Source organism: Prosopis cineraria, unplaced genomic scaffold (genome assembly GCF_029017545.1).
Source record: "Prosopis cineraria cultivar Desert tree isolate PC_DT_omini unplaced genomic scaffold, ASM2901754v1 PC7, whole genome shotgun sequence".
NCBI classification, from domain to species: Eukaryota; Viridiplantae; Streptophyta; class Magnoliopsida; order Fabales; family Fabaceae; genus Prosopis; species Prosopis cineraria.
Genome location: NW_026555338.1, coordinates 19,544,708 through 19,570,867, shown reverse-complemented (window position 1 = coordinate 19,570,867; position 26,160 = coordinate 19,544,708). Strand labels below are relative to the sequence as shown.

Below are 26,160 nucleotides of genomic sequence, written 5' to 3'. Positions count from 1 at the left end.
CAAAAATATTTTTACAAGTATTTTTTAAAAAATATATAAAAAAGTTTTCCTTAAAAAAAGTATTATTATAATTTAAAATATATTTTTTTATAAAACTAATATTACAATCAAAAGTAATTTTTTAAAAGTTCAAATGAGCAGTAATTGCCAATTATTTCCACATAACAATAAGTTAAAAATAAATTTTAAATTTTGAAAGAGATTTAAAAAATTATAATGATAAAAAATATTTAAAAGATCATAAAAATAATATAATTCATGATAACTTTCAATAAAAAATAAACCATAAGATAAATATTATTCATAAAAATTTAAAAAATAAAAACACTTGCACATGTTCAAGCAAGGCAAAGTTTGACACTTGTCGATGTTTGGCCCCATGTGCCCAAATACTTCAAGAAAGGTCGAGCTGATGGGGCATTTAGACATAATGCATAGTGCTATCTCTCACTGTATTTCTCTTGCTCTTGCCATCTCTCTCTATTGTGCCTTTCAAGTTTCAACACTATTGCTCTGTTGTGTTTTTCTCTTGTGCAACAAAAATGTTTGTTTAAATAACTTCATTACTTGCTTTTTCTTTTTATTCTTAATTCTTGATTATTTTATTTAACTGTTAATTTTAATTATTATTATTATTATTATTTATTAAATAAATATTATAATTATTTAATAGACATTATCATTTTCTTTAAATTTAATCATATGAGTAATATTGAAAGAAAAAAATTTTAATTCATTCCGTTTTATTTATTTTATAATCAGTCCCAAATAATGATCATGTAAAAATATTCCTTCCCATCATAAAACTCCCAAACAATTAAAAATTTTATTTTATTTCACTCCACTTCATTCCGTTCCACTTCCTTAATAACCATTTCTTTTCATACAATCATAAACTTTCAAATACACTTAGTGCCATAAGAAACCTGAAAGTAAAATTACAAAAAAAAAGAAAAGTCTTAAAAAAGGAGCATTAGAGTAAAATATTCATAGAAAACAAACAAGAAAAAAGTGCGTTTGCCCAAGGAAGAACTATGTTGTGAACACTTCAAAATCGATTGTGCATATACATACAGCAAAAAGAAAGGTACATGAAGTAAAACTAGTTAAGAATTTAGAAATATATATCCAATCAACAAAAACATTTTTTTTAGGGTAGAAAAGGAAAACTGTAGAGATGACTTCCAATGAAAAATAAAAGCACCAGCTCAACATCTATACACATGAATATTTTCATTATTTATATATTGATCAAAACCTTTGAACCAATGATTATGACATATCAACCAGCCAGCTGAATCACAAGTAAATTAAAATTTTGTAATAGAAGCAAAGCAAGATTCAAAAAAAAAAAAGAGATGCACCTCTCATTCAGTCATCCATTAACATGTTTTTGCAGCCTCTAAACAAATTCTCCACCCTCATGAATTTGAATGAAAATATAAATATTCATACTAATTTGTATTATTCAAAAACTTAAATCAAAACCCACAATTTCTATGAAATCATGGAACAAAGAGAGAGAGAGAGAGAGAATTTGTTAGATTACAATAAACTTCTGAATTAACCGTTAGGTGTAATAATATATATATACAACAGAAACACATAAATGTCCTATGTGAACCATTCTCTTGACACCATCATCGTCTCTGTCGGACGCTCCCTCTACTGAACATAAATTTATACCTACACCACGAACGAACATGATTCCAATTACTTCAATTTCAAAATTTATCCAAAACAAAAAAGAAGGAATTATTCCCTAGCTGGTAGAAGTAGATGACGGTCTCGTGTGAACTTTTAAGCCGACACTAGTTGCATTGTTATACTTCTAGCAAGCGAATCGAAATAATCATAGATGCACCCACTTTCAATAATTGATGAGGTGTAGATATTGGAACACACGACAAAACATCTACTGAAGTATAATCCAAAATACCCAAATGTCAGACAGCCAAGTTTACAATGACCAAGATCTTGAAAGCCCTTGTGGCATTGCAATTTGTTTGATTCACATATTACAGTTCCAAAATCCCCTACTTATAAAATTTTAAATGCAAAGGCAAGCTTTTCAAATATAAAAACACTGGTTGAGAACAAAATAGGCCTTCAATATCATTTAAAGGCCTCGTTGCACCTTAATCTTGAAAATATTATCTTACCAACCATAATTGAAAATGAAAACAATCAGGTTACATATCACACTGTAAAAATATATATATACATATATATAAATAACAGCAATCCAGTTTTCCAAGCTTCTAAAGCTTTAAATTGGATGAGAAGTCAAGGAAAACATCTAGGTTTAGGAAGGGGCGAGAGAGAGGGGTGGGGGGATCTAACCCTTAAAGGCTTCAACTGAAGTTATCCAACGTCAGCTTTTTTTTTTTTTTTATTTAGGGGGGGGTGGGGGGAGGAAAAACGTTACCCAACATACAAAGCTTAAAAAATAATCACAATGATATGATAAAAGCCAAAAATTGTTATTATCGAGATGACCCCAAGAATGAACTCAGAAATTCCATATATCCTGAAGGAAGTATGACAAAAAATAGTCCTATTAAAGAATGGCATCACTGAATGGAAATTTCATATGCTTTCTTCGGTTTTGACTGGGAAAAACTAAGGTGTCAAACTTGTCAAGTGTAAAACTCTTAGCATGAATGCATGATGACAACATAATTTCAAGAATGCCTCATTTCAATCCCTGAGCTTGAACGCATCACATCATATAGTAAGAGTTCCCACTTTGGCAATGCATAGAATAATACGCGAGACCTTTTTAGAAATTAATGGATCCGAGAATGGCAATAGAAGCATAATGAACATAGTAACTACACATATCACATGTAATGAATAGTTAAAAATTTAATTATTTCAATCTCTAAAATTGACATTGCAGAAAAGAGGAGATTCAAAAATTTCAACTAAATGCAAAAAATTAAACCATCCCAATAATTGGTTATACCCAACTAAAAGTAAAAACTTGACAAGGTCAGCAATGTTGATTGAAATAGTTATGGGTGACAAGAGAATAAAAGTAATGAATAAAGGTGGCAGTACTGTTGTGGCTTTCATGTATCAAGTTAGCTATGCTCGCATCTTTTTAGAATTGGAATCTGCTTTGGTAATGAGCAACATAGGTATGGGAAGAAATTTAGTGCTTTTGAAACTAAAGGGACATATGACATATAAGAACAAAATAAACCTGGAAATGAAGGAGAAACAGATAAGTATCAAACGACATTTAGCTGGTACATGTAAATGAAAAAAGTGATAATGGTACTTGCCACACGGCAACAATAGAATAAATGGTGGGAAAATTGATCTTTTAGTCCTCCAACTTTTAATTCACTTGTAACTTAGTCCTTCAACTATGACTCGATGTGACTCAGTCCCTCAACTATGACTCGCTTATGACTCAATCCCTCAACTTTTGAATCACTTACAAGTTAGTCCTTGAACTTTTGTTAATTTTTTTTTCATGTTAGCTTATATCTCACATCAATGAGCAAGAGGAGGGTATTTTAAAATAATATATGAGCATTTTTTTTATTCCTCTTATTTGATAATAATTTAAAAAAAATTAAAAAATAAAGACTGAATTATAGGTGAATTAAAAGTTGAGGGACTGAGTCGCAGCAAGTCATAATTGAAGGACTGAGTTACAAGTGAGTTAAAGTTGAAGGATTAAAAAATTAATTTTTCCATAAATGGTCAACATAATTATTAGAGAACAACCATGAAGAAAAACAATTACTAGATTGAGTTCAATCGTTATGGGGGAGAACAAACCTAAAGAACTAACCCATGCAATTTGGAAAGAAAAAAAATTTATTTAACTCTTGAACAATGACTTCGGCAATGACAAAAATTCTTAAAATCATTTTCTAAAAAAATTATCATGTGATTAACAATTAAAGCAACCAAATTTCTAGAATAAATAACTCCAATCGAACTAATGATTCCAAAGTCTCTAAAAGCACTTTCTATTTGCTTGATCCAAAACTGATAGTCCACAATGCAGCACACTCGTTGTTATAATGAAAGTTAAAAAGATAATCTTAACCAAACACTCAAATTGCTCCTTTTTATTCCCAATGTCATACCTTATTTATATCACCGACCAACACATAGACCTATTTATTTATTTTTTTAACTGAAACAAGAAACCATATATCAAATATCAAGGATCATACAAAAGTACCAAGAAAACAACCTAAATCCTCTCATAGACCTAGTTTTAATCACACATTGAAATTTACCATGTCAACAAAGCTGTTTCAATTCAGCAAGAGAGGCATAAATTTCATTACCTCATCCAAGTGCCTAAGTTGTGCACTCAAGCCGATACCTGAGCACCTTCACGATCAGTTTTATCCTCTGCACCACCCGAATTCTCAGCTTCAGCTGTTGTACCTACAGACTCTGACTCAGTAGCAGTCTTGGCATTGCTCTCTTCCTTAAAAGTTTGAACTTCACCTTCAGGTAGAGATTCTGAATCTGTTTCCTTATTCCCAACAACTTTGACGGAAGCAAAGAAGCCACTGCAGCTCTTGCACTTCTTTTTGCAGCTTCAGCTGCCTCAGCCTCCTTAGCCTTCGCTTCAGCCTTCTTCCTTTCCTTCTCCTCCATAAGCTTGGTCAACTCCTCCTCTCTCCCTTCTTTTCTCAACTCTGCCTTAACAAACTCCTGGAAATCCTCATCAAAATCAACTCCATTGTCATCCAACAAGGTATCAACTATTCCAAGAACCTCATCCAATCTTCCCTCATTGCTGAGCACTTTCATCATAAACTGATAACTTGCAACATCCATTTTGAGTTTCTTGACCATCAGGTCAAAGAAAGACTTCGCCTCATCAATCCTGCTAACTTTAACCAAGCCATCAACCAACCTATTGTAAACTGCCAGGTTTGGTCTCAGCCCAGATTCAACCATTTTTCTAAAATATGCGGCTGCATCATCTGGCCTATCCTCTTTGAAGCAAGTATCCATCAATAAACCATAAGTATACTCATCTGGGTTCACCTCTTTGCCCTCCATTTCGCCATAAATCTCCTCAGCTTCCACGAGCATTCCATTATTACACAATTGCTCAATCAAATTATTAAACGATAATGTGTCTGGGCTGCACCTATATTCACCCATTTTCCTAAATACTTCTATTGCCTCATTAAATCTTCCTTGTGCACAATACCCATCAACCATCACATTGAAGCTTCCCAAATTAACTGCCAATCGCCTTGGAGGGTTGTGCTCCCTTGTCATCCTATCAAACAACTTCAAGGCCTCATCAAACTTTCCGTTCTTGCTCAATGCATCCAAAACTGAATTATATGCAATGGCACTCATCTTCACCTTGGAATTCTCTCCAACAGCCTCCTCGTAACATTCCATAGCTTCTTTATCCATTTCCCTCAGGAAATACCCCTTCATCAAGCTCCCATACACAGCCCCATCTTCAATAACGCCTCCCAATTTTCCTTTCAACTCCTCATAAAGCTTAAACACGCCATCCGGATCTGAATTCCTGGCATGACCCAGCATCAGATAGTGATACACAATTGGGTCCGGCGCAAACCCTCTGCCATCCATTTCCTCTTTAATCTCCATAGCTCGGTCCAGCTTATTGTTATCCACCAAACCTTTGATTAGAATACGATAAGTAGTAGGAGATGGGTTCATGGGGGCGTCATTGATAAATTGCTTGTAATGCTCCAACGCCGTATCGGGCTTTCGGCAATCAAGATACGTCTGAAAGATGAGATTATGAGTTATGATATTGGGTACAACACCAGCTTGGGTAATGAAACGATGGAGGGACAAAAGATCAGAGTATTTAGACTGTCGAAGAAGAGCAGTGAGCACGGCGTTGATGGTAAAAATCGTGGGCCGGCAATTAGAATAGATGGAGTGGCGAGTGTAGAGAGAAGCTTCTTCGAGGTCATTTTGGCGAATAAGAGTGAGGATGCGATTGTGGAGGTTGAGGCGATTACCCGTAAGAGCAGAAACATGTTCAGGGAGCTTAGGATTGTTAGGGTTCAGATAATACGGTGGAGATTGGGATTGAGGCTTGGCTTGCTGGGGCTGAGAGCGATTAAGAGCAGAAAGCGGAGGTTCAATACGGAGCTGGCGTTTGCGACGGCGTCTTTCTGCGGCAGCTTCTTCGGGAGATGAAAAGGAGAGGAAGCGAAGGTAGACGTAACAGAGTGGTTGTGGAAAATGATAAGGTTTGGCAAGGTTGAAGAAGATGGGTTTTGAGAGAGCCATTGATGTTGAGGATTGGAAATGGCAACGAAGTTGAGGGTTTCTGATAATTCAACAGCGATAGGGTTCTAAGAGGGTTTAGAATCCACTGTACTGCCCCTCTAGTAAACTGAAACGATGCCGTTTTTCTGATATGCTTAGAGAATTAAAAAAATATATATTGATTAGAGTATATTTTTAATCCTTTAATTTTATACAAGATTTTAATTTAGTTCTTTAATTTTATAAAATATTTTTTTAGTCCTTTAATCATAACATCTTTAATTTTAAATGATTACTTTTTGCATCAACCATTATTAATTAAAAAAATTAAATTTAATATATCAATATTTAAAAATATTTTGTCACTATTTAAAAGTTTAATATAAAAATTTGTTAATATAAAACTAACAATATTAAGGTTAAAGGATTAAGAAGAATTTTTTATAAAGTTAAAGGATTAAAATAAAATGTTGTATAAAATTAAAGGACTAAATATATACTTTAACTAAAAATATTATAACAATTAGTATATTTTAAAAGATTAAATTAATGATAATTAAATTCTTCACAATTTTTTTTAAAAAAATGAATGACTAAACACACACTATGGAGAAATTTTATATCAATTGAGAACCTTAAATACTCCAATATTGCAGTACACCCTTGTGGTACTTATTTAGAAATAAGTTTTTATGGAACAATACCTAATTACTCCTCTTAATGAAAAGGTCAAATGGGTTGTTGCTATGAATAGGTTATTAGCAAAACTCAAATGACTTGCTTGTATAAAATTAACACTTATCCACTTTAAAATGTTCTATCAATTTTTCTAACTCATTCATTTCCAAATAGACTGTTATTAATTATGAATAGATTATTGTAAAAATTTTAAAAAATACCACTTCATCTCAAATTATAAGGTACTTTTAAAGGAGTTTCTCCGTTTCAAAATATAAGATACTTTGAATAAATTACAGTTTCATTAAATGCACAAATTCTAATATTATTCTTCTTCTCTCTATAATTAATTATAGTTTCTTTTCTTTTTAATATATTAAATTATGAATATTTTTAAAAGTTTATATTTTTATTTTGAAAAGATAAAGTTGTTAAATATATTTAATGAAGTTTATTGATATGTAAAATTTTATTTAAAAATGTCTTATAATTTGAAATGGAAAGAGTATTTGTTTAAACTAGATTAACACTTGCCAATTCTAACATGTCATTTTAATTTTTCTAATTTATCAACTATCATCAACTATATCTTACAAATCGCATAAATGCAACCTCATTGACCCAAAAAATCTGCAATCTGACTAGTCCGAAGACTTTGGTCTCATGTTAATATTCCAACCTCATTGGCTAATTTCATGGATTACGTATACAAATTTTGGGTTCCAATCATCTGCACCTAGCTTTTCAAATTTCAAATATTATTAGCATTTTCCATGGGAGCCTAAACCATTTTCGCGTTTTTCATTTATGATTATTGTCTCCTCCACTTCCTCATGCTTCTTCAATTTTTCCATCTCAATTTCTCCCAAGTGCAATTTCAAACGTAAGAACTTTCACGGGAAAGTCAATTGATTCCACCTTCTCCATTATGGCCTTGTCTGTTGCACTTTCCCAAGGTTCTTCCTTTTCTCTATTTTTCATAGCCCGCGGCTCAATTGTTCCATATTTCAGTCCCCAAATCTTCTAGCAATGGCACTATCTTTTTTTACCAAACAGCGGCAAGTCCACCACTCCTTCCATCACCAATCATCTCACCTCTGGCAGCTACAGTTAGATTTTAAGAAGTCAGAAATGAAGTCGCTGCGAAGGGGAGGGAGGGAGTAGACAATGGTGTTAGGGAGGTCAAAGAGCGAAACCAGAGGAAGAAAGGTGCGGGTGATGGAAGGCAGAAGGCCGAGGAAGATGGTTCTCTAGGGTTTAGAGAGAGGGCCTTCAATGGAGATGACGAAGGCAACAACAGCACGATCATTAGAGCAGTCACCTTCCAAAGTCTATCATGGAAATGAAATGGCCCATGCCTGGGCTTGAAATTATGACCACCATGGAGGGCTTCAAAATCAAAGATTTGAGAGGGTTCTATGGAAGCTATCCCTGAAAAGGCAAATGCTAAGCTTTGAGATGTTCTTGATATGGAAGATTGAATATTTCTGAACAAGAATGAGGAAAGAGAATTGAATAATAAGTTTATAAACTCTTTTCTTTTAACCTCCATGTTCTATAGAATTGCAGGAGAAGAATTCTGATGGGATTCGCATATCTTTATTTCAACCTCTTCGAAGTTTCATCTGCAACTTCAATCATGATGCAATAGGTCACCATCACTACCATCCAAGTTTAAATGAAACCATGCGACCTGAATTAACACATGGGTCGTAACAAAACTTAAAAAAAAAAAAAAAAAGTATGCCAAATGCTTAAAACAAAAAGGAAATATCATGTAGGGAAATATTATATAATATCCCCTCATCGTTAGGATAATCCAAAGTGTAGTCTGAACAAGCAAAAATACATCTTGCATCAAAAAATGAGCAGACTTCTTTTTCATTCAATAAAATAAAATTTGGGGGTGGGGGGGGCTATGAAAATAAAATAAAACAAAAAGATAAAAAGAATATTGAATTGCATGATATAACCAGTGGATTCAAGCCCTCCTTGATCTCCTGAGATAAATGGGACAAGCCCAAAAGACTTCATACTAACTGCAGTCTTCTATGTACACAAACAACCTTATCCTTGCAGGGGTGAAAAAACATGTCCCAACATATATATCCTCCCAACTTTGAACTGGGCTGAGGGCAGACACCCTCCAAAAATGCATGAAAACATGAATTGTCAAGCAAATCATTGGTCGACCATCAGTCAGTATTTGTAACCTGAAGAACCAGGCGGAGCCGGCGGTAACCGTGTTGGTGTTCGACGGCTGCTCGAGTTTGGACCATAATTAATGTCACCATTCTGGGTGGGCCGACCATGACCGTTGGATCTGGATCTTGAAGAACTGCTACGACTAATGGGGCCATTGGCAGCCACATCAAAGGCAGTTCTCCAGTCATCACCACCTGAACCAGTGCTTCTGGGACTGCTCTCTGCAAAATAGCCATCTAGAAGTTTAAATAAAGAGAAGGAAAATAAATAAATAAATAAACAAGATGCCTCTGGTCAACACAGCAAAAATGTAACTAGCATTAATCCTACCAACATTCTTATGCCCCGTTTCATAGCATGCAAGAGTTTTTTATGGAAGTGGAAGAAGTGAGGTGGAAATAGTCTTAAAACATTTTCTGTTGGCACATATGAAAGTGGGGTATTTTTTATGAACGAAGCGAGAGAGAAAGTGGATTCCATGAGTATGAAGGTGGAAGTGAGTTCCACCAATTTTGATGGAATCGGATTCTTTAAAGTAAGATCCATTATACCAAACAACTTATTTTTTTTTAGTTTCACTTCCACTTCTCCAATCCCAAGCTACTAAACAGGGCATGGAAATGTGCAACTAATGAAGGTTGCAGGATAAAATTGCAGAGGACAAAAAATTATCTTCTCCATCAAAACATTAGTTATTTAATGTTTGTTCGATAGTAAGAATATGAGAAAACAGAATTTTAAATGTTGATAATATAAAGTAATAAAAAATACCAAATATACCTATTTTTGGAACTTCATCAGCAAAATAAATAAATAAATAAATAATGAAAGAACGCTCATTTATGTTTTAATGAATTGATTTTGTTCAACGCCACCTAAGAAAAGGTTTTCCACCAACCTGGTGTATTATCATCTGGCCAGTTAGAGGCAGCAGCTGCTCTGTCATCATGTATGCTCAGCTGGCGTGTCAGTTTTGAGAGAAGTGAGGATTGTTTCTCATAACGCTCTCTCCTACGCTTTACATTATGGTCTTCTTGAATCAGCTCCTCTATCTTCGCGGTGCTTTGAGCACTGCCCAGCAGAGAAGTATGAAATTGATAACCTTATTTTGTAAGAGAGGAGAAACTAAGATTGATCAACAGTCAGATTGCATAAAAATGGGACATCGATGTTAATCAATATCAATATGTATAAAAACTAGCGGATTCCATGCAATTCATAATCAGCCATGAACAATACAACTTACAGCCTATCTAGTTGATTTTATAAATAAATAAAGAAAGAAATAAATAAGAAGCCTACACAAAAGCTTAGATTATACATTTTAGATGAGGTATGCCACTTATGGAAGCAGGTTCAAGAATTCTTGAAGTTGAAAGCCTGCCAAGGATGTGTTATCATGCAGGGTGCCAATTGCCAAAGTTCTTGTATTGCCTAAGTTTGCTGTAATTTGTTCATGTCAACCGGAGTTTTATTTGTAAACAGTTGCAAGCTTTGTTAATTCAGCAAAGTTTTAGATTGCAATAGGATTAAAAAAATCCTTACACCAATAGTTATTTTTTGTGCACTCAAAGTAAAATGTATGAGATTCTTTAGGTGGTTATAGTATTAGCTAAATAAAGGTTGAGAATCAAGAGTAAATTTTCAGTTAAACTTTTGCCTGCCAAAAAAAATATTTAGGTAAACTTCGTCTACAAAAATTTGGCAGACCAAACAATCACAAAGAGCCATTTATTTCAGGTTAGGTTCAAAGACATTCTCAATGATTGATCACAAATGAGCTTCTCAATAAAATATTGTGTTTGGTCACGTCCTTTTCTCCCTAACCTTTTCTGTTCCTCTTTCCTCTCAAAACAAAACAAGTCAAAGGAAAAAAAAAAAAGCTTTAAAATTTTCAACTTCCCTACTTACTAGATCGAAACAAAGGCAAATTAATATACAATAAAAGCATCAATTCACAGCAAAAGGCAAGGCCCAAAACAATCATAAAATACTTATAAATAGAGAATGACTATAGCATGAAGAAAAGAGAAAATCTGATTACAAGAAACAAAAACAAATGCAGAAGTGACAAGAACTTCAAAAACCTGACGGAGCTATATAATTGATTTAGCATGTCTTCCTTAGCCTTTTCAACTTGGCAAAGGACAACTGCCTGCTCAAACAATCAACCAGCAAATGTGTTAAAATACATTGACAAAACAAGGATAGAAAAAAGGAAATTGTAAACAAAAGCTTACCTTCGGTACATTAGCAGCTAAACTGTTCAGAACAGCTTCAACATAGCCACGAACTTCCTGAGCCATCCATCTGAGTTCTTCTTCAGGATCAGCAGGCCTTCGAGCCATTGTATCCTAGTGAAGGATAAGAAAATAAATTGAGCAATTTTTTGTTATTTATAATATATAGGCTATTGACTGCACACAAGGGCAATAGCTATGAACTGGCAACACACCAAGGAACCGTCAGAGAGACTATGCCTCATGGTAGGGCCACCCTCAGGTGAAACCAATATTTGTCCTCCTTTTTCTCGTATAATATTACTTATTTTATTGATCCATTCAACTTTATCAGCAGTGCTCTCAGCCTTTAAAATAACAGCACTATGTGCTGCAAGATAAGGAAATCATGATTAAAAATGTCATGAAAGATCACAAATAAAAGTGAGGAGCAGAACAATAAGTAGCCATATTAACAAGGGAATTTACCTTTCAGAACAGTTTTATATGGAATTCTGGAAGTAATCTTGAACACAAGATTCAGTTTTTTAGAATCAGGTCCATTGGACTTCTTATCCTTTGAGCTTTTAGATGGAGGATCCTGTTCCTCAGAAGTTTCTTCAACATTGCACTCCTGGATAACAAATAAATCATATTGTTATCAGGAATATAATTTATGCTCTCTCCATGCTTAGACAATAGTACAACCCATGCAAACGAAGCTATTTTGCATGATGAGATCAATCAAAGCATTACGTGAACTATCAAAAGTCAAGAGAAATACACTACAAAATTCTGTAAAATGAAACAAGAGAAAAGGATAGAAAAAAGTAAAAGAGCCATTGAACAATAGTACCCATTCCCATAGAAAATGTTACACGTATAAGAAGTCAAAGCCATCTATCATCAGAGGGGAATAAAAAAATTTACTCTGGTTTTAATTCTCACATATACAAAAATGATAAAGGAAATGGAAGAGGAGAAAAGAATAGCTTTTAACAGAGAGAGCAAGAATGATAAGAAAGAATTTATCATAGAAAGTCTTAAAAAGGTTCTAATTTTCTATGACTCTTTAGATGGATTACACGAGTGCGCATTTGGCAGTTCATGGTAATATACACAGCACAAGGCCAAAATCATAACCAATCAAACGGCTAAGAATTAGATCCTTGCTGTTGCCACCTCATTCATCAAGATAATATTGAACTTTCAGCAATCGTTATGGCAGGTCCATACATCTAACTTAAGCTCAAAACCTTCTCCCCTTAGGGGACACATTAGAGATATTAACGAAATCATTGATCATTCCTAAACCTTCTTACAGCTTAACTATTTAGAAATTAGATTGAAGTGGTCCAAGACAACGCTTTTCTTTTTAGTTCACGCCAATGATGATTCTTAACCATAACATATTTCCTAAACAAGGGTAAATGCCAACCAAGTACGCAATAAACCACTTATGAAATGAATCCATTCAAGCACCCATAAAATCAGCTTTAGAATGTCCAGTCATATCATAGTTGGATTATAGAATCTCTGCCTCCACAATTCTAATGCAAGCAAAATCATAACGTACATCTGATTAAGGAAACGAGCAAGTATTGACAGTTCTACATACCTCTAATGTAATAACACCACGGAAGTTTCTTTCCTCTTGCTTTTTTGTATAACCAAGCTGTGAGACAAAAAAATAAAACTATCGAAGTTAACAACACATACAACAGATTGTATGGGTAGTCAATTTTATCTCTCAAACCAAAATAAATCAAGAGTTCAAGATGCAAGACAAATAAAAGAATATGATGATAAACTGTTAGTAACTAATTTAAATGAGATTCAAGTAACCAATATTAAAGATAAAAGAGCAAGATTAAAATATGAAATTTAAGAAAAATTATGATGAAATACCACCAAATGCAAGTATAAATATGACATTCTTGCAAACAGTAGCAAACCTTTCCCGTCTTTGCATTCAGCACAAACCATCGCCTGCTCCAACCATTTGTTTTTGCGCTTTTCTTTAACAAATATCCTGCAAGTCGGAAGATTAGAACTTAGCATAATATAATGATGATTAAAATGCGAGCATCAGTAATTCAAATTAATGAAATAAGTGTCTTTGCCAATTCCAGCTTCCAAATCTAAAGCACAGCTTGGCATGTGTTAGGAATGCCTTTCTAGTAAGTAATTTGGCAAAGAAACAGAATTATCTGAGCTTTGGAAGTGAAATAAAACTACTACCATATAACATTTAGAAGTATGAATACCTATGTTGAATTCACTTTCAAAATATGAACTAAGCACACATGAAACACCTAAAAAACAGCAGAAAAATTTATGTTGGACTCCATAAAGTAACATACAAAAAGTAAGCATTTGATCTATATAACATTTGATATTTTCTTTTTGAATTTACGAGAATTGTGCTCAAGTTATTTACTTATTTTATAAAATAGTTGTTCATTAAATGGAGACCACAAAAGGCAAGAGAGGAATTAAACCCCGCTTTTGACTGAGAAGTCAAATCCATATGCCAACCTAAATAGTACATCCCAATGAGTATTTAACAGCACTCAAGCAATCTTTACCCACAAAGGAAAGATGTGCAGGGAGGAGAGGTGGGGTGGAATAGAAAGACTAAACATGTAACTGATAGGGCTAAAACTTCAAAAATTCCGGTACAACAAAAATCTTGGTCATTTTCCAGTAAATTAGCATCCAACAATGAAACAATTCAAACTTAAAGATCACAAATTGTCTTAGTCCACCAAAGGAAAAAGAAAAAGAAAAATTGACCACAGGCCCAAAATAGAAACCGTTTTACAGAGAAGCAGCATGGAATAGACATATAGACCTGCTGTTATTTCTCCTTCAGGACCAGCAGTCTTTAGACCAGAAGCTTCTTGTCCTTCTTTCTCTGCCTGACCTGATTTGTCCTTTTCCTTATCTTTGTCCTTCTCCTCCCTCATTGATTTCATGCTTCCACCAGTTTGAGGGCTAGTTGCCTAAGATATTGTAGTTAGCAGGCAAAGCATAGGGTCAACACATATCAGTAAGTTGCAAAAGCAGAACCTCTTATCATTATATTCTACAAATTCAAAGCAACAGGCAACAATATGTGACCACCTACCCGGTTGAGTAAAGATTGTTCAGCATCATGCCCTTTCTTTGAGGACCGATTTTTCAGCTCCTCCTCCCGACGCTGCCTTTCCATCCTAAAGTAAATAACACAGGACAGTTAGATAGATAATAATCTCACATGCCAGAAGCTAAGAACATGCCAACTTAAATTGATCAAACGTCATCAGCATGTCCATTTAAATATTCCCGAATAATTGTTCTATGACAAAAGCACATAATCATCAGTTACTAACATGTAAAACTTAATCATGTCAGGAAGCTAAGACAAAGGAAAATAGATATCACAACTCAAGCTCTAACAACATTTATAAATTAATTACCTCCTTTGCACCAAACGAATTAAGTGCTGGGGCGGCACAAATGCTCGTTCCATATCAACTAGTGCCACCACCATTTTCTTTGCTTCATTTTTAAATCCATCTAGTGCAGCCGTTGCAATAGCCACAACCTAGTAAATTTTAAGAAACATATCAGGATTGAAAGAAAAGATGTATACCTAATCCCACCCAGTGAGGCTCTCAAGCAGAAGATATAAACTTTAATTGGCAAAGAAATACAATTGTCAAGTAGAAAATGAACTAACTTGACATTTACTTGGCAAAAGAAATATAACAATGAAGCTCATAGCCATACCTCCCTCTTGAAAGAAGGGTATCTTCCTAAACCAGGTGTAGCGCTGGCAGCAGCTGAAACAATATCCATCAGGACCCGATGTACCTGAACCATAACCAAAAGAATATCTGTTAATAGCCATAAAAACACATACACACAAATAATTCATTGGGAATAAAATGCACAAAGTATTGTGTTTTATGGAAAATTTTGTTATAATCAAATAATTTGAATTAGACTCCTTTAAATATTATTAACACACATAATTCATCGGAAATAAAATGCACAAAGTATTGTTTTATGGAAAATTTTGTCATAATCAAATAATTTAAATTAGACTCCTTTAAATATTATTAGATAAATGAAAGTAGTCATCACTTTACACACGGTGTTTACAGTTGCAGACCAAACAAATTTATAGATATTTTATGTCAAAAAGGCAACCACTGAAGGTTCAACTACAAAAAAACCAGCGACAGCATAGAAGGCAGTAAACATGGAAACTAGATCTAAGCTATAAATGACAAGCCAACTCAAAGAATGATGAACAGCAGGCATTACTATCAAAAACTGCTAGTAATCAAACCCAAAATGACAAAAGAAGACAATGCACAAAATATAAATACCTCATCCACACAAAGCCGTGATGGTTCTTTTGCAAGCTCCAGGACGCCTTTAATCAGAGATCTTAATCCCTTTTCAGGGGAAATGAGATATGGCTGATAACCGTCAGCTTCTAGCACAATCTAATAATTGAACAACCAAGTCAGTAGAAGTAGCAAAAACAAAAATCAGAGCCATATGTGAGCGTGCATGCACAAGTGCACATCCAAAAAAGTAGGACAAAACTTACCCTTTTTACATTGTTGATGTCAAAATGCCTATCTAAAGGTAATTGCTTCATTCTATTAGGAAAACTCCCCTCAAAACTAGCAACAATTTTCCATCCAGATCCCTGCAAGGTTATTCATAGTAAATATAGAAGGATACTCAACTTATAGGAAAAAGATTTATGGTTGATAAAACATGTCCGTATCTACTTGTCAACAAATCAACAAACGTAAAATATGCTATTTTACTAATTCAGCGGTGAGCATGAGAATGATTAAGGTTGGAGATGTTAAGAAGTATATCCAAACCTTCTATCATCTCCTGCCTTGGGGAAAAGTGGTGGTTGAAAATGGATATTTTGAATACAAACTAATCAAACATGTTTCCTTTTCCAAAACCTCCCAAAGATTGATCTTCTCATAAATAAATTGGATATAAAAGAGCAAACAAAGTTCTTTTTAGCAAACACCAACTTGAATCCACTGAGATAAATAAAATCTAGACAAAGAAAAGTTGGTGCAAGAGAAATTAACATTCCTTGTAACAGATCAAATGAGATGAGATCTGTTAAAATATAAGATTGAGGAAACTCACCTCACCAGTGGTAATATGTTGTAAGAACTTATCCTCAAATTCACGGCAAAGTTCCAAGGCTATGGCACGTGTACCCTCTGCAGTGGTAACCATTTTCTCACCAAGCCTCACTAATTCATCTTGAATTATCTGAGACTTCCCTTGCAACCTAATCAGTGAAAAAGTCAGGATTAATGGAATCTTTCCATTTTCAAACTCAATTGCATTGCCAATGTGGGTAGGACCACACTCCTATTGATAAAAAATAACAACAACAACAACAACAACAACAAGCCTTTATCCCACTAGGTGGGGTCGGCTACATGGATTGCAAGACGCCATTGTGCTCTATCATTTATTAAGCTTTTAGAAATATTATTAATTAAGAGATCACGTTCAACAACTTCCAAGAGTGTTCTCTTAGGCCTTCCTCTACCTCTCTTAATCGGACTCAAAGTTATATGTTCCACTCTTCTCACTGGTGCCTCCCTTGGTCTTCTTTGTACATGCCCAAACCATCTCAACCGATTTTCTACCATTTTTTCCTCAATAGGTGCCACCCTCACTTTTTCACGTATGTGCTCATTTCGAATTTTATCTTTACGTGTATGTCCGCACATCCATCGTAACATTCTCATCTCTGCTACTCCAACTTTATGCTCTTGCTGTCCCGTTAGAGCCCAGCATTCACTACTATATAACATTGCCGGTCTGATAGCAGTACGATAAAACTTTCCTTTAAGTTTATTAGGCACCTTACGGTCACAAATAACTCCTTTAGCTTTTCTCCAATTAAACCACCCAGCTTGAATTCTATGTGAAATATCTCCACTGATTTCGCCATCATTTTGGATAATGGCTCCCAAATATCTAAACTTTTCCACTTGAGGTATAATTTGATCTCCCAATTTCACTTCCAAATTATTTTCGAATAGTCCTTTATCAAATTTACAATATAAATATTCCGTCTTACTTCTACTCAGACGAAAACCTTTCGACTCCAATGTCCTCCTCCATAACTCAAGTTTGCAATTAACTTCTTCTCTTGTCTCTGCTATAAGAACTATATCATCCGCGAAGAGCATACATTTCGGGATTTCCTCTTGAATATGTTCCGTCAAAACATTTAAAATTAAGTTGAACAAATAAGGACTCAGAGATGATCCCTGATGTAGCCCAATCTTTATAGGAAAATCCTTTGTTTGACCACTAGGCGTTCTTATACTAGTTTTTACCCCCTCATACATATCTTGTATGGCTTTAATATAAGCAATCCGTACTCCCTTTTTTTCCAACGCTTTCCAAAGCACTTCTTTTGGTATACGGTCATAAGCTTTTTCCAAATCAATAAAAACCATGTGTAGATCTTTATCTTTACAACGATACTTTTCCATTAATCCCCTTAGTAGATAAATCGCCTCTGTAGTTGATCTACCTGGCATAAAACCAAATTGATTCTCAGAAATACTTGTCTCCAATCTCAACCTGTGCTCAATTACTTTCTCCCACAATTTCATTGTGTGGCTCATGAGTTTAATCCCTCTATAGTTAGTACAATTCTGAATATCTCCTTTATTTTTATAAATAGGAATTAATGTACTTCTCCTCCACTCATCAGGCATTTTCTTGGACCGTAAAATCACATTAAATAACTTAGTTAACCATCTCACCCCTTCTTCACCTAAACATTTCCACGCTTCGATAGATATACAATCAGGTCCGTTAGCTCTACCATTTGCCATTTTCTTAAGAGCTTCCTTTACCTCCTTATCACGTATTTTTCGATAGAATGACAAATTTTGTTCTCCTTCACCAGTTACTAAATCCTCCAAGTTACTAGATGAATCCTCTCCATCATTGAAAAGTTTAGAAAAATAAGTCTCCCATCTATTTTTAATTTCATCATCTGTAACTAAAATTCTTCCCTCTTCATCCTTAATACACCTTACCTGTTCTAGATCTCTTGATTTTCTTTCCCTACTCTTGGCAATCTTATAAATATTTTGCTCTCCTTCCTTCGTCTCAAGGTTCTTATAAAATTCTTCAAAAGCTTTAGAACGAGCTTCACCCACAGCTCTCTTAGTTTCCTTCTTAGCCATACGGTACCTCTCCCAATTTTCCTCATTGTTACACAAATGTATGGCTTTAAAACAGTTCTTCTTATACTTGATTTTGTCCTGTACACTATTATTCCACCACCAAGACTCCTTATCTCTCGGACCAGGACCTTTCGATTCTCCCAAAACTACTTTTGCAACCTCCCGTATCTTTTTAGCCATATCCTCCCATATGATGTTAGCACTTCCCTGAGAATCCCAAATTCCTTTATCCAAAAGATTTCGCTTGAAAATATCTTGCTTCTCACCTTTTAATTGCCACCACCTAATCCTTGGTGTTACTACTTGTCGACGTTTTTGGATTTTACTCATAATACACACATCAAGGACTAGGACCCTATGTTGTGTCGTTACAGCATCTCCAGGGATCACCTTACAATTTTTACAAAGTTTTCTATCTGTGTTCCTAACCAAAAGAAAATCAATCTGCGACCTTGAGGTTCCACTTTTGTAGGTGATGAGATGCTCATCTCTCTTCTTGAAACAAGTGTTGGCAATCTTAAAATCATACGCCAATGAGAAATCAAGAAGAGTTTGCCCTTCATTGTTTAGCTCTCCAAAACCAAAACCACCATGCACCCTCGCATACTGACCAGCTTCCCTCCCGACATGCCCATTAAAGTCTCCTCCAATAAAAATCTTTTCACTCTGTGGTATGTGTCGAATCAACCCCTCCAGATCCTCCCAAAATAATTCCTTAAGACTGGCTTCTGTCCCGACTTGCGGCGCATAAGCGCTAACAATATTAACAGTCTCACGTCCAATTATCATTTTTAAAGAAATAATTCTGTCTCCAATTCTGCTAACTTCTACAACGTTCTTCTTCCACTCCTTATCTATAATGATGCCTACTCCATTGCGTGCACTTACTTTTCCTGTATACCAAAGTTTGAAACCTTGAATATCCTTAGCTTCTTCTCCACGCCATTTTGTTTCTTGCAAGCAAAGGATATTGATTTTCCTTTGAATCATAACCCCTACAACCTCTACAGATTTACAATTTAATGTCCCAACATTCCAAGTACCAAATCTAATTTTGCTCTTATGGACTAACTTCTTTAGCCGCGTGCGTCCAGAATGACGCGGTAGCCCTTGCTCATTTAACACTACATCCGGGCGCCGATGCAGCGGCTCTAACTCACTTATCACTGTACTCGAGCCATGCAGCGCGTTACTTACGGGCAACGACCTAGCATTAACATTATAACGTCTATTGTCCATGTTCATGATAGATTCAACAAATTTTTACATTGGCTGTTGATGGCCTAACACAACCCTCCTCCGTTACCCGGGCTTGGGACCGGCTATAAACATAGGCGGAGTTATTGATAAAAAAATAAAAAAGTAGGAAAAAAAAAACAAAATCTTCATTGTGAAAGGCAATACAATTTTTCATAACAGTATGAAAAACTCAGAACTTACATGAAATACAGCTAGGATAAGAAGACCATGATTCGAGGACAACTCAAAACAGATACACTGGTTAATAAGCTACTCAAACTGGAAATAAAACCAGATTTTACGTTGTCTTTTCCATGCAGGAAGGTTTTTAACAGGAAAACATTTTACCAAAAACGATAAGGAACCAACATTGAAACAGAAAATCAATCTTTCATTAAGAACTCACTGGACTAAATCATCATCTGCTACCCTTCAGTTAGGTTGCCTCTACCAACAAAAAATTAGATGAGGAGGCAAAAAGAAATTGATGCTTCCAATTACTGATAAAATGCCATATTACAACATATGTAAGTTACCCAGACAAAAGGTTAGGCAGCCTGAGCTTCATACGATTCCGAATCTGCTTTGCCAAAGCATCCACCAAAGCTATCCTTCCAAGTTTACTTGGAGGAGCTCCAGTCAATATCGATTTAAGGCTTTCGCTCTCTGCCCTCCATGCAGTTTCCAATGAACTTTCAGAACCAGCAGATCCAGACTGTGCTGTTGCTATTGAAACTGATTGACCTATCAAAGCAACCCAAGGTATATCTGATGTTCTTGCAGGACCCTTATTTGCTAGAAGTGCTTGAACTGCAGCCAGAGCCTTCTGGTCTGATGCAGCTTGATCAATTTTACTTATAACCCCAATGGTCCTTGTACCTACATAATTTTATAGTTTTTATTACCTATTTAGTCAATTAATGAAAAAGAAAAACTGAGAAAAGAGAGCTCAAATAAATCTAGAGTAACAGAGATACATGGATTACACATAGCAATGAACCCAAAAAGAAATGATAAAATTAAAAATGATATACCTTCCCCATCATATTCCTTGGCAACTCTTAAGGCTCGAGATGAGGCGACTTCAGGTGCTTGAGCAGCAGGTACTATAACCAGCAAAATAGCATCATTATGCTCTGCATATTCACTAACCTATGCAAAGAACATTGTATATAACATTAGAATCCCAACAATATTTGGATATAACTAACCAAAATACAAAGTAGAAATAACAGAACAAAATATAGGAGAAAAGAATCTCAGTTCAACTTCAATAGATTAAAATACAGGTCAAAAAATATCTCAGGATCAGAAAAATATATGAAAAGGGCAGGACACCATTTACCATTGATTCATCCATAATGCGCTGGTCCAATCCAGGTAAATCTACTAACTTGAGTGGTGGCGCTGGAAAGACAAAAGATTAAAGGGAAAAAGCTAAGTGTAAACAGGGAGAAGAAGGTTATATCATGATAGCAGTGGTCAGTTAAAATAAATGATTCAGCAAGTATAAAATAGAGATCATTTATGGGTGCAAATGAGAGACTACTTTCAGAAGTTATCTTATACAATATATCACCATATATTCATTGCATGCAGCACTAGGAAATTATCTTATAACGATATTGCGGGCACCCTGCCTTGCACATTGTCAATGGTAAGTGGCATATTCATGGATTATAAATGGTAAAACTTGCAACTGATTTTAAGCTGCTATACTGATTGATATATTAATGTACTAATAAGTTTTAAAAGGCATATTTTAATTTTTGTCACATGGCTTCTAGACTTCATTGAATAATATATATAGCTAGAGTGACACTATATTAAAGCAACAATGCAAATGGGAAAAGTGGGGGAAAGCAGAATCAGAAATTTTCTTCACAAAATTCTAAGTAGCTAGCAAAACAAGCTATAGGTTTCTAAACATATAAAGAGGGTAATAACTATCAACCATTACTCATCAACAAACCTGTGCTTGTCCGTAGTTTCAAATATATTTGATCTCGGCTCTTTCCTGAGACACCTTTACTCAATCTATCCTGTAATGAATGCCGTAAAGCACCTGTAGCAATTAAGCAAAGCATGTTGAGACCTTCAGCAGAAAAGATAAGTGCAGACTGTAGCATATAGGCCATTATATGCAAACGAGAATAAAAATAAAAATGTCAGTTTGGCCTGTGTGGCAAAGAAAAATTATCAAATTTCCAAACACCATCACTGATCCCCCCATTTGCTAAATGCATAGTGCATGCAAAACAATTATGAAATTAACATCCCAAAATTATTTCAAATTTAAAACCACATGAGGTACCAACGGCAATATTACATGATAAAGCATTGTTCAAGAAAAGAAACCACATAAAACAATAGAAACTAACTTGCAGAAACTTGTTGCGACTTATTATCAATCTGCAAGACAATTGACTTGCTGCTCAAGGAACCATCCTGCTGTAGATCAATGCATATAGGAGCCCGTGTAGCACCATTTTCACCAGTAGGCTGGGAATAAAGGAGACTTTTGAGAATAAAAGGTGTTTGTAAAAAAAGTATTGTATCTTAGTTAAATGAAATCACATGAAAATCCATAAATCCAACTCACCAGAACAGGATGCCCAATCAAACTGTTCAAAATAGCAGACTTACCAGCACCCTAAAGAATTTTGGACAAACCAAAGAATCAAGAAAAAGTTACATCGTCTTTCGTAGACAGATAAAAGAAGTATCAAATATCAAGGAAGTAGGTAGCAAAAGAAAAATAGTGAGATTAAAATTGAGTTCAAACTGATTCTAATTCCTCCCCAAGATCAATAAACACAACTAAATGTTAGGCTTCAATAGTACTGGAAAGCCTTCAAATAATTTATATAATTTATGAATTGCAGTGATCTACAATTATCTTCACAGCTGTGAGCAAACAAAAAATACGGATCTTCATATCCTTCAACATACACATGCCCCCTATAACAGAGAAGCTTACATGCAAGGGTATCACGGACCAATTACTCTTTAAAGTCAAAGGGGAACAAGCACTAAAAATGTTTATTGTTACATTCTCACTATGGCAAATAATGCATGACTTTCTTGGGGTTTGATAACGTAATTATTGTTGTATACATCTACCAAGAACATCAAACCATTAACTGATCCTGCACTGTTTTTACTCAAAATAGAAGCCTTTAAAGTACTGATTACAAAACCAATGAAAGTCGAAGCATATATATATTATGAAGCATGTAATATTTGTTTTATGAATTTCAAAAATTAAATTCAACAACAGAAAGCCACTTTCTAATCTCAAGTCAGAGTTCAATCTGCACCTTAACCAGAATTCCATACATGGGGCATGGGCAACTAATTTAAGAGTGCATCAACCAAGAATTAAGTACATAACCTTTTGACAAAGGAAAAAAATAATAATAACTCATTTAATGCCCCGTACAATATCAGTCAAATTTTCAAATTCCTTCAAAACATTTTGAGGAAACAATTTGCCGAAACTTTCAAAATACAAATCCATTCATAAGTAAATTAGCACCAGTAACTGGAAGTCATTATAAGTTCCGTAGGTAAAAGGATTCAATTTCAACGTTCGATCATCGACCAAAACGCAGAAAATTGTTTAATTTTGCAACAAGGCACCTTATAAAAAAATTATTACGTAATAAATTCATCTGATCCGAGGTTCAATTGCGAATTTGCGATCACAGGGTACCACAATCGTCCACCTCAATATCACAAGTACTATTTGTACAAAAATGGCTAAAGATCTAAAAAAACAAAGATTGAGAAATCCATAAGCTCAAAATGACTAGGGGAAAAAAAAGCAAGCATAGCACTCTTCTTCAATACACTACATCCAGAAATCAAGTATCAGACACCCACAAATGAATCATCGAAATGAAAGGAAGGCAAAGGAAGTCGCAAAGCTTTGACACCCAGTACTCACAACGTTGCCCAGTACTACAACATCAAGGAAAGTGGAGGGCCTCCTTGAAGATGAGTTGGGGTTCGACTCATCAACATCTTCGTCGGCGAGCACTGCTGCAGCTTGGCGCATCGCAACAGCAAGCTGGGACAACTCCTCGATCGCCTCCATCAATTGCGGAAATCAAGGATCCAAACCCACAACTGTTCACCTGTAAGTTTATTTGAGTCCAAAAAATGAGTACTATATCGGGATCGATCGAAATCGAACCCTAACAAGTGATTCACAACGATCTAAGTGTATAAATCAGATCTCTCTGAATCCAAAAGACTGAACTTGAACTCCACCAATGAGATTCCAAACAGTGAAATGAACAATTACTAATCTTTCTTCAATTTGAGAGAGAGAATTCAAACCGCAACACACACACTCTCTCTCTCTCTAAGCTTTTTCAAATGCTTCTCTCGTCTCTTTTATTTTGAATCTCGTTTTGTTTTTGAGTTTCAACTATCGGACAATTTTATTCTTCATTTTTAAATTAAATTTCCCATCACAAAAATTTTACTTCACCGCTTTTTATTTTAACAAACTGAAAGCTCTCATTTTTCTTAAGAAAGTTGAGAAATTTCTGTGTAGTAAATCTAGGATCGAATCTCGGGCAAAAGAAGGATCTCAAACAAAAAAGAAATCTAAGATTTGTGTCATTGAGCTTTTCTTTTTTACCTATGATTAATTTTATATTTAATTTAATTTAAAATACAAAAAACTAGATAGGTGTTTAGTTAGGCCACCTCATGGCTTACGGGAAAGGTTTCTTTCTTTTCTTTTTTTTTATAAAAATTAATTATTTAATTTTAATTTAATTATAATTCAATTCATAAATTTTAATTTATTGTAACTCAATCATTAAAATTTTAACTCAATTACAATTTAATCTTTTAAAATTTTGATTTGATGCAACTTCGTTTCTAAAGTTTTAAACATTTAAAATATTAGTATCTATATTTTAAAAAATAAAATTAAAAAGGTTAAATCTTTATAATCTAAATCAAATTAAAAGTTTTAGTAATTTTGAATTAGTCCCTAAATGTCAACATAATTTTAATTTTTAAAATTTTATTTTTAAAATATAAGGATTAATATTTTAAATTATTAAATTCATACATACTAAGTTGCGATGAGTTAAAATTTAAAGATTGAATCACAATTAAACCAAAATTATAAGAATCGAGTTATAGTGAATTAAAATTTAAAAATTGAATTACAACTAAATTAAAATTATAAAAATTAAATAATTAATTTTTTTCATCATTATGGAAAGGGTTTATAATCTCTGGCTTGATACTCATCATCATTAGCAATTAATGAATTAAGAATATTGGGCACATTAGAACAACCTCGAATTTCCTTTTTTTCTTGTATGGCCAAAAAGCAAGAATCATGAACAAAACATTTTCCTTAACCTTTTTTAATGCAAAGCCACACATAAAAACCATGGAACAAAATGAATATTAAATTAGAATTCAAAGAGAATTTGCGCCGAAGCAATGAAATTTCAAAAGTTGTAGCATCAAAATTGTTATTGATAGCATGGCAAGCAAGCCAAATAATGCAGTTATTTGTTCTCTAGACATGTAATTGAATGTGATCATTTACTCTTTCATAAAAAAATCCCTAATGTTGCTAATAATGTCATAAAAAAATAGTCATTAGAGAAGTTATGTTGAATAAATGTTAAAGTTTCAAGAGTATGAGAGAAGATATTGACTTTAGCAAATTGTTCAAATAAAGTTTCGGCCTTCAAACAAAAGTTTCCTTAACCCTATTTTGTTTGAAATAATGTAACAATACCTATTCCAAAGTTCTAGGTCATTATTCACATGTTTCTAATAATATATTTCATACAATATTTAATAATTGGTTAGACCATATGCAAGCAAAATTAGGTAATTTATGTATTCATATTTAACAGTGTACAATATTAAGAGAGATTAGAGTTAACCTAACAATTAAAAAATATCAATATTTCTAGTAAACGATATTATCCCTACTTATTAGCAGTCATTTCAATGAAGGACCAACACATGTACCTCAAATTATCTACCAAATTCATTTTTTATCTACTTTAGAAATATGTTTTTTGAAAAGTTGATTTGGGCAAAATTTTAAACCCAAATAATTTTTTAACTTTCTGAAAGTGTAAAGATAAAAATCAAAGGCATCCTAAGATATATTTTGAAAAAGTACTTTCTTTTTCATTTTTTTTATCCAAATAACATTCGACTCTTAAAAATGTTAAATATGGGTTATCCAAATAGCTTCTTAAACATTTGTTCTTTTAAGATTTAGGCCTTGCCTAGGAGGAAAAGAAAAGGGTTAAGTA

General features: G+C 34.2%; 2 protein-coding genes across 4 annotated transcripts; both read right to left on the bottom strand.

Moving 5' to 3' along the window:
• Nucleotides 1-1,428: 1,428 nt before the first annotated feature.
• LOC129316217 (pentatricopeptide repeat-containing protein At3g49240, mitochondrial-like) lies at nucleotides 1,429-6,290 on the bottom strand. 2 transcript variants are annotated; one of them, XM_054960525.1, is made up of 2 exons: nucleotides 4,317-6,290; nucleotides 1,429-1,686 (listed from the first exon to the last, which is right to left on the bottom strand). In XM_054960525.1, exon 1 carries the CDS (start codon nucleotides 6,271-6,273, stop codon nucleotides 4,420-4,422), a length of 1,854 nt encoding a protein of 617 aa, XP_054816500.1. In that variant the 5' UTR covers nucleotides 6,274-6,290; the 3' UTR covers nucleotides 1,429-1,686; nucleotides 4,317-4,419. The 2 variants fall into 2 exon arrangements, with proteins under 2 accessions (XP_054816500.1, XP_054816501.1); XM_054960526.1 differs by lacking the exon at nucleotides 1,429-1,686 and adding an exon at nucleotides 1,706-1,918.
• Nucleotides 6,291-8,873: 2,583 nt separating this feature from the next.
• LOC129316216 (dynamin-2B-like) lies at nucleotides 8,874-24,255 on the bottom strand. 2 transcript variants are annotated; one of them, XM_054960523.1, is made up of 22 exons: nucleotides 23,799-24,255; nucleotides 22,452-22,502; nucleotides 22,231-22,351; nucleotides 21,822-21,914; nucleotides 21,195-21,256; nucleotides 20,884-21,001; nucleotides 20,386-20,728; nucleotides 16,533-16,680; nucleotides 15,961-16,062; nucleotides 15,734-15,853; nucleotides 15,129-15,212; nucleotides 14,816-14,943; nucleotides 14,485-14,569; nucleotides 14,209-14,359; nucleotides 13,310-13,386; nucleotides 12,973-13,029; nucleotides 11,844-11,988; nucleotides 11,591-11,745; nucleotides 11,376-11,489; nucleotides 11,223-11,290; nucleotides 10,034-10,206; nucleotides 8,874-9,356 (listed from the first exon to the last, which is right to left on the bottom strand). In XM_054960523.1, the coding sequence occupies exons 1-22, from the start codon at nucleotides 23,946-23,948 to the stop codon at nucleotides 9,130-9,132; spliced, it is 2,772 nt and encodes a 923-aa protein (XP_054816498.1). In that variant the 5' UTR covers nucleotides 23,949-24,255; the 3' UTR covers nucleotides 8,874-9,129. The 2 variants fall into 2 exon arrangements, with proteins under 2 accessions (XP_054816498.1, XP_054816499.1); XM_054960524.1 differs by lacking the exons at nucleotides 22,231-22,351; nucleotides 22,452-22,502; nucleotides 23,799-24,255 and having other exon boundaries at nucleotides 20,884-20,996; nucleotides 21,822-21,908.
• Between the last annotated feature and the right edge of the window lie 1,905 nt (nucleotides 24,256-26,160).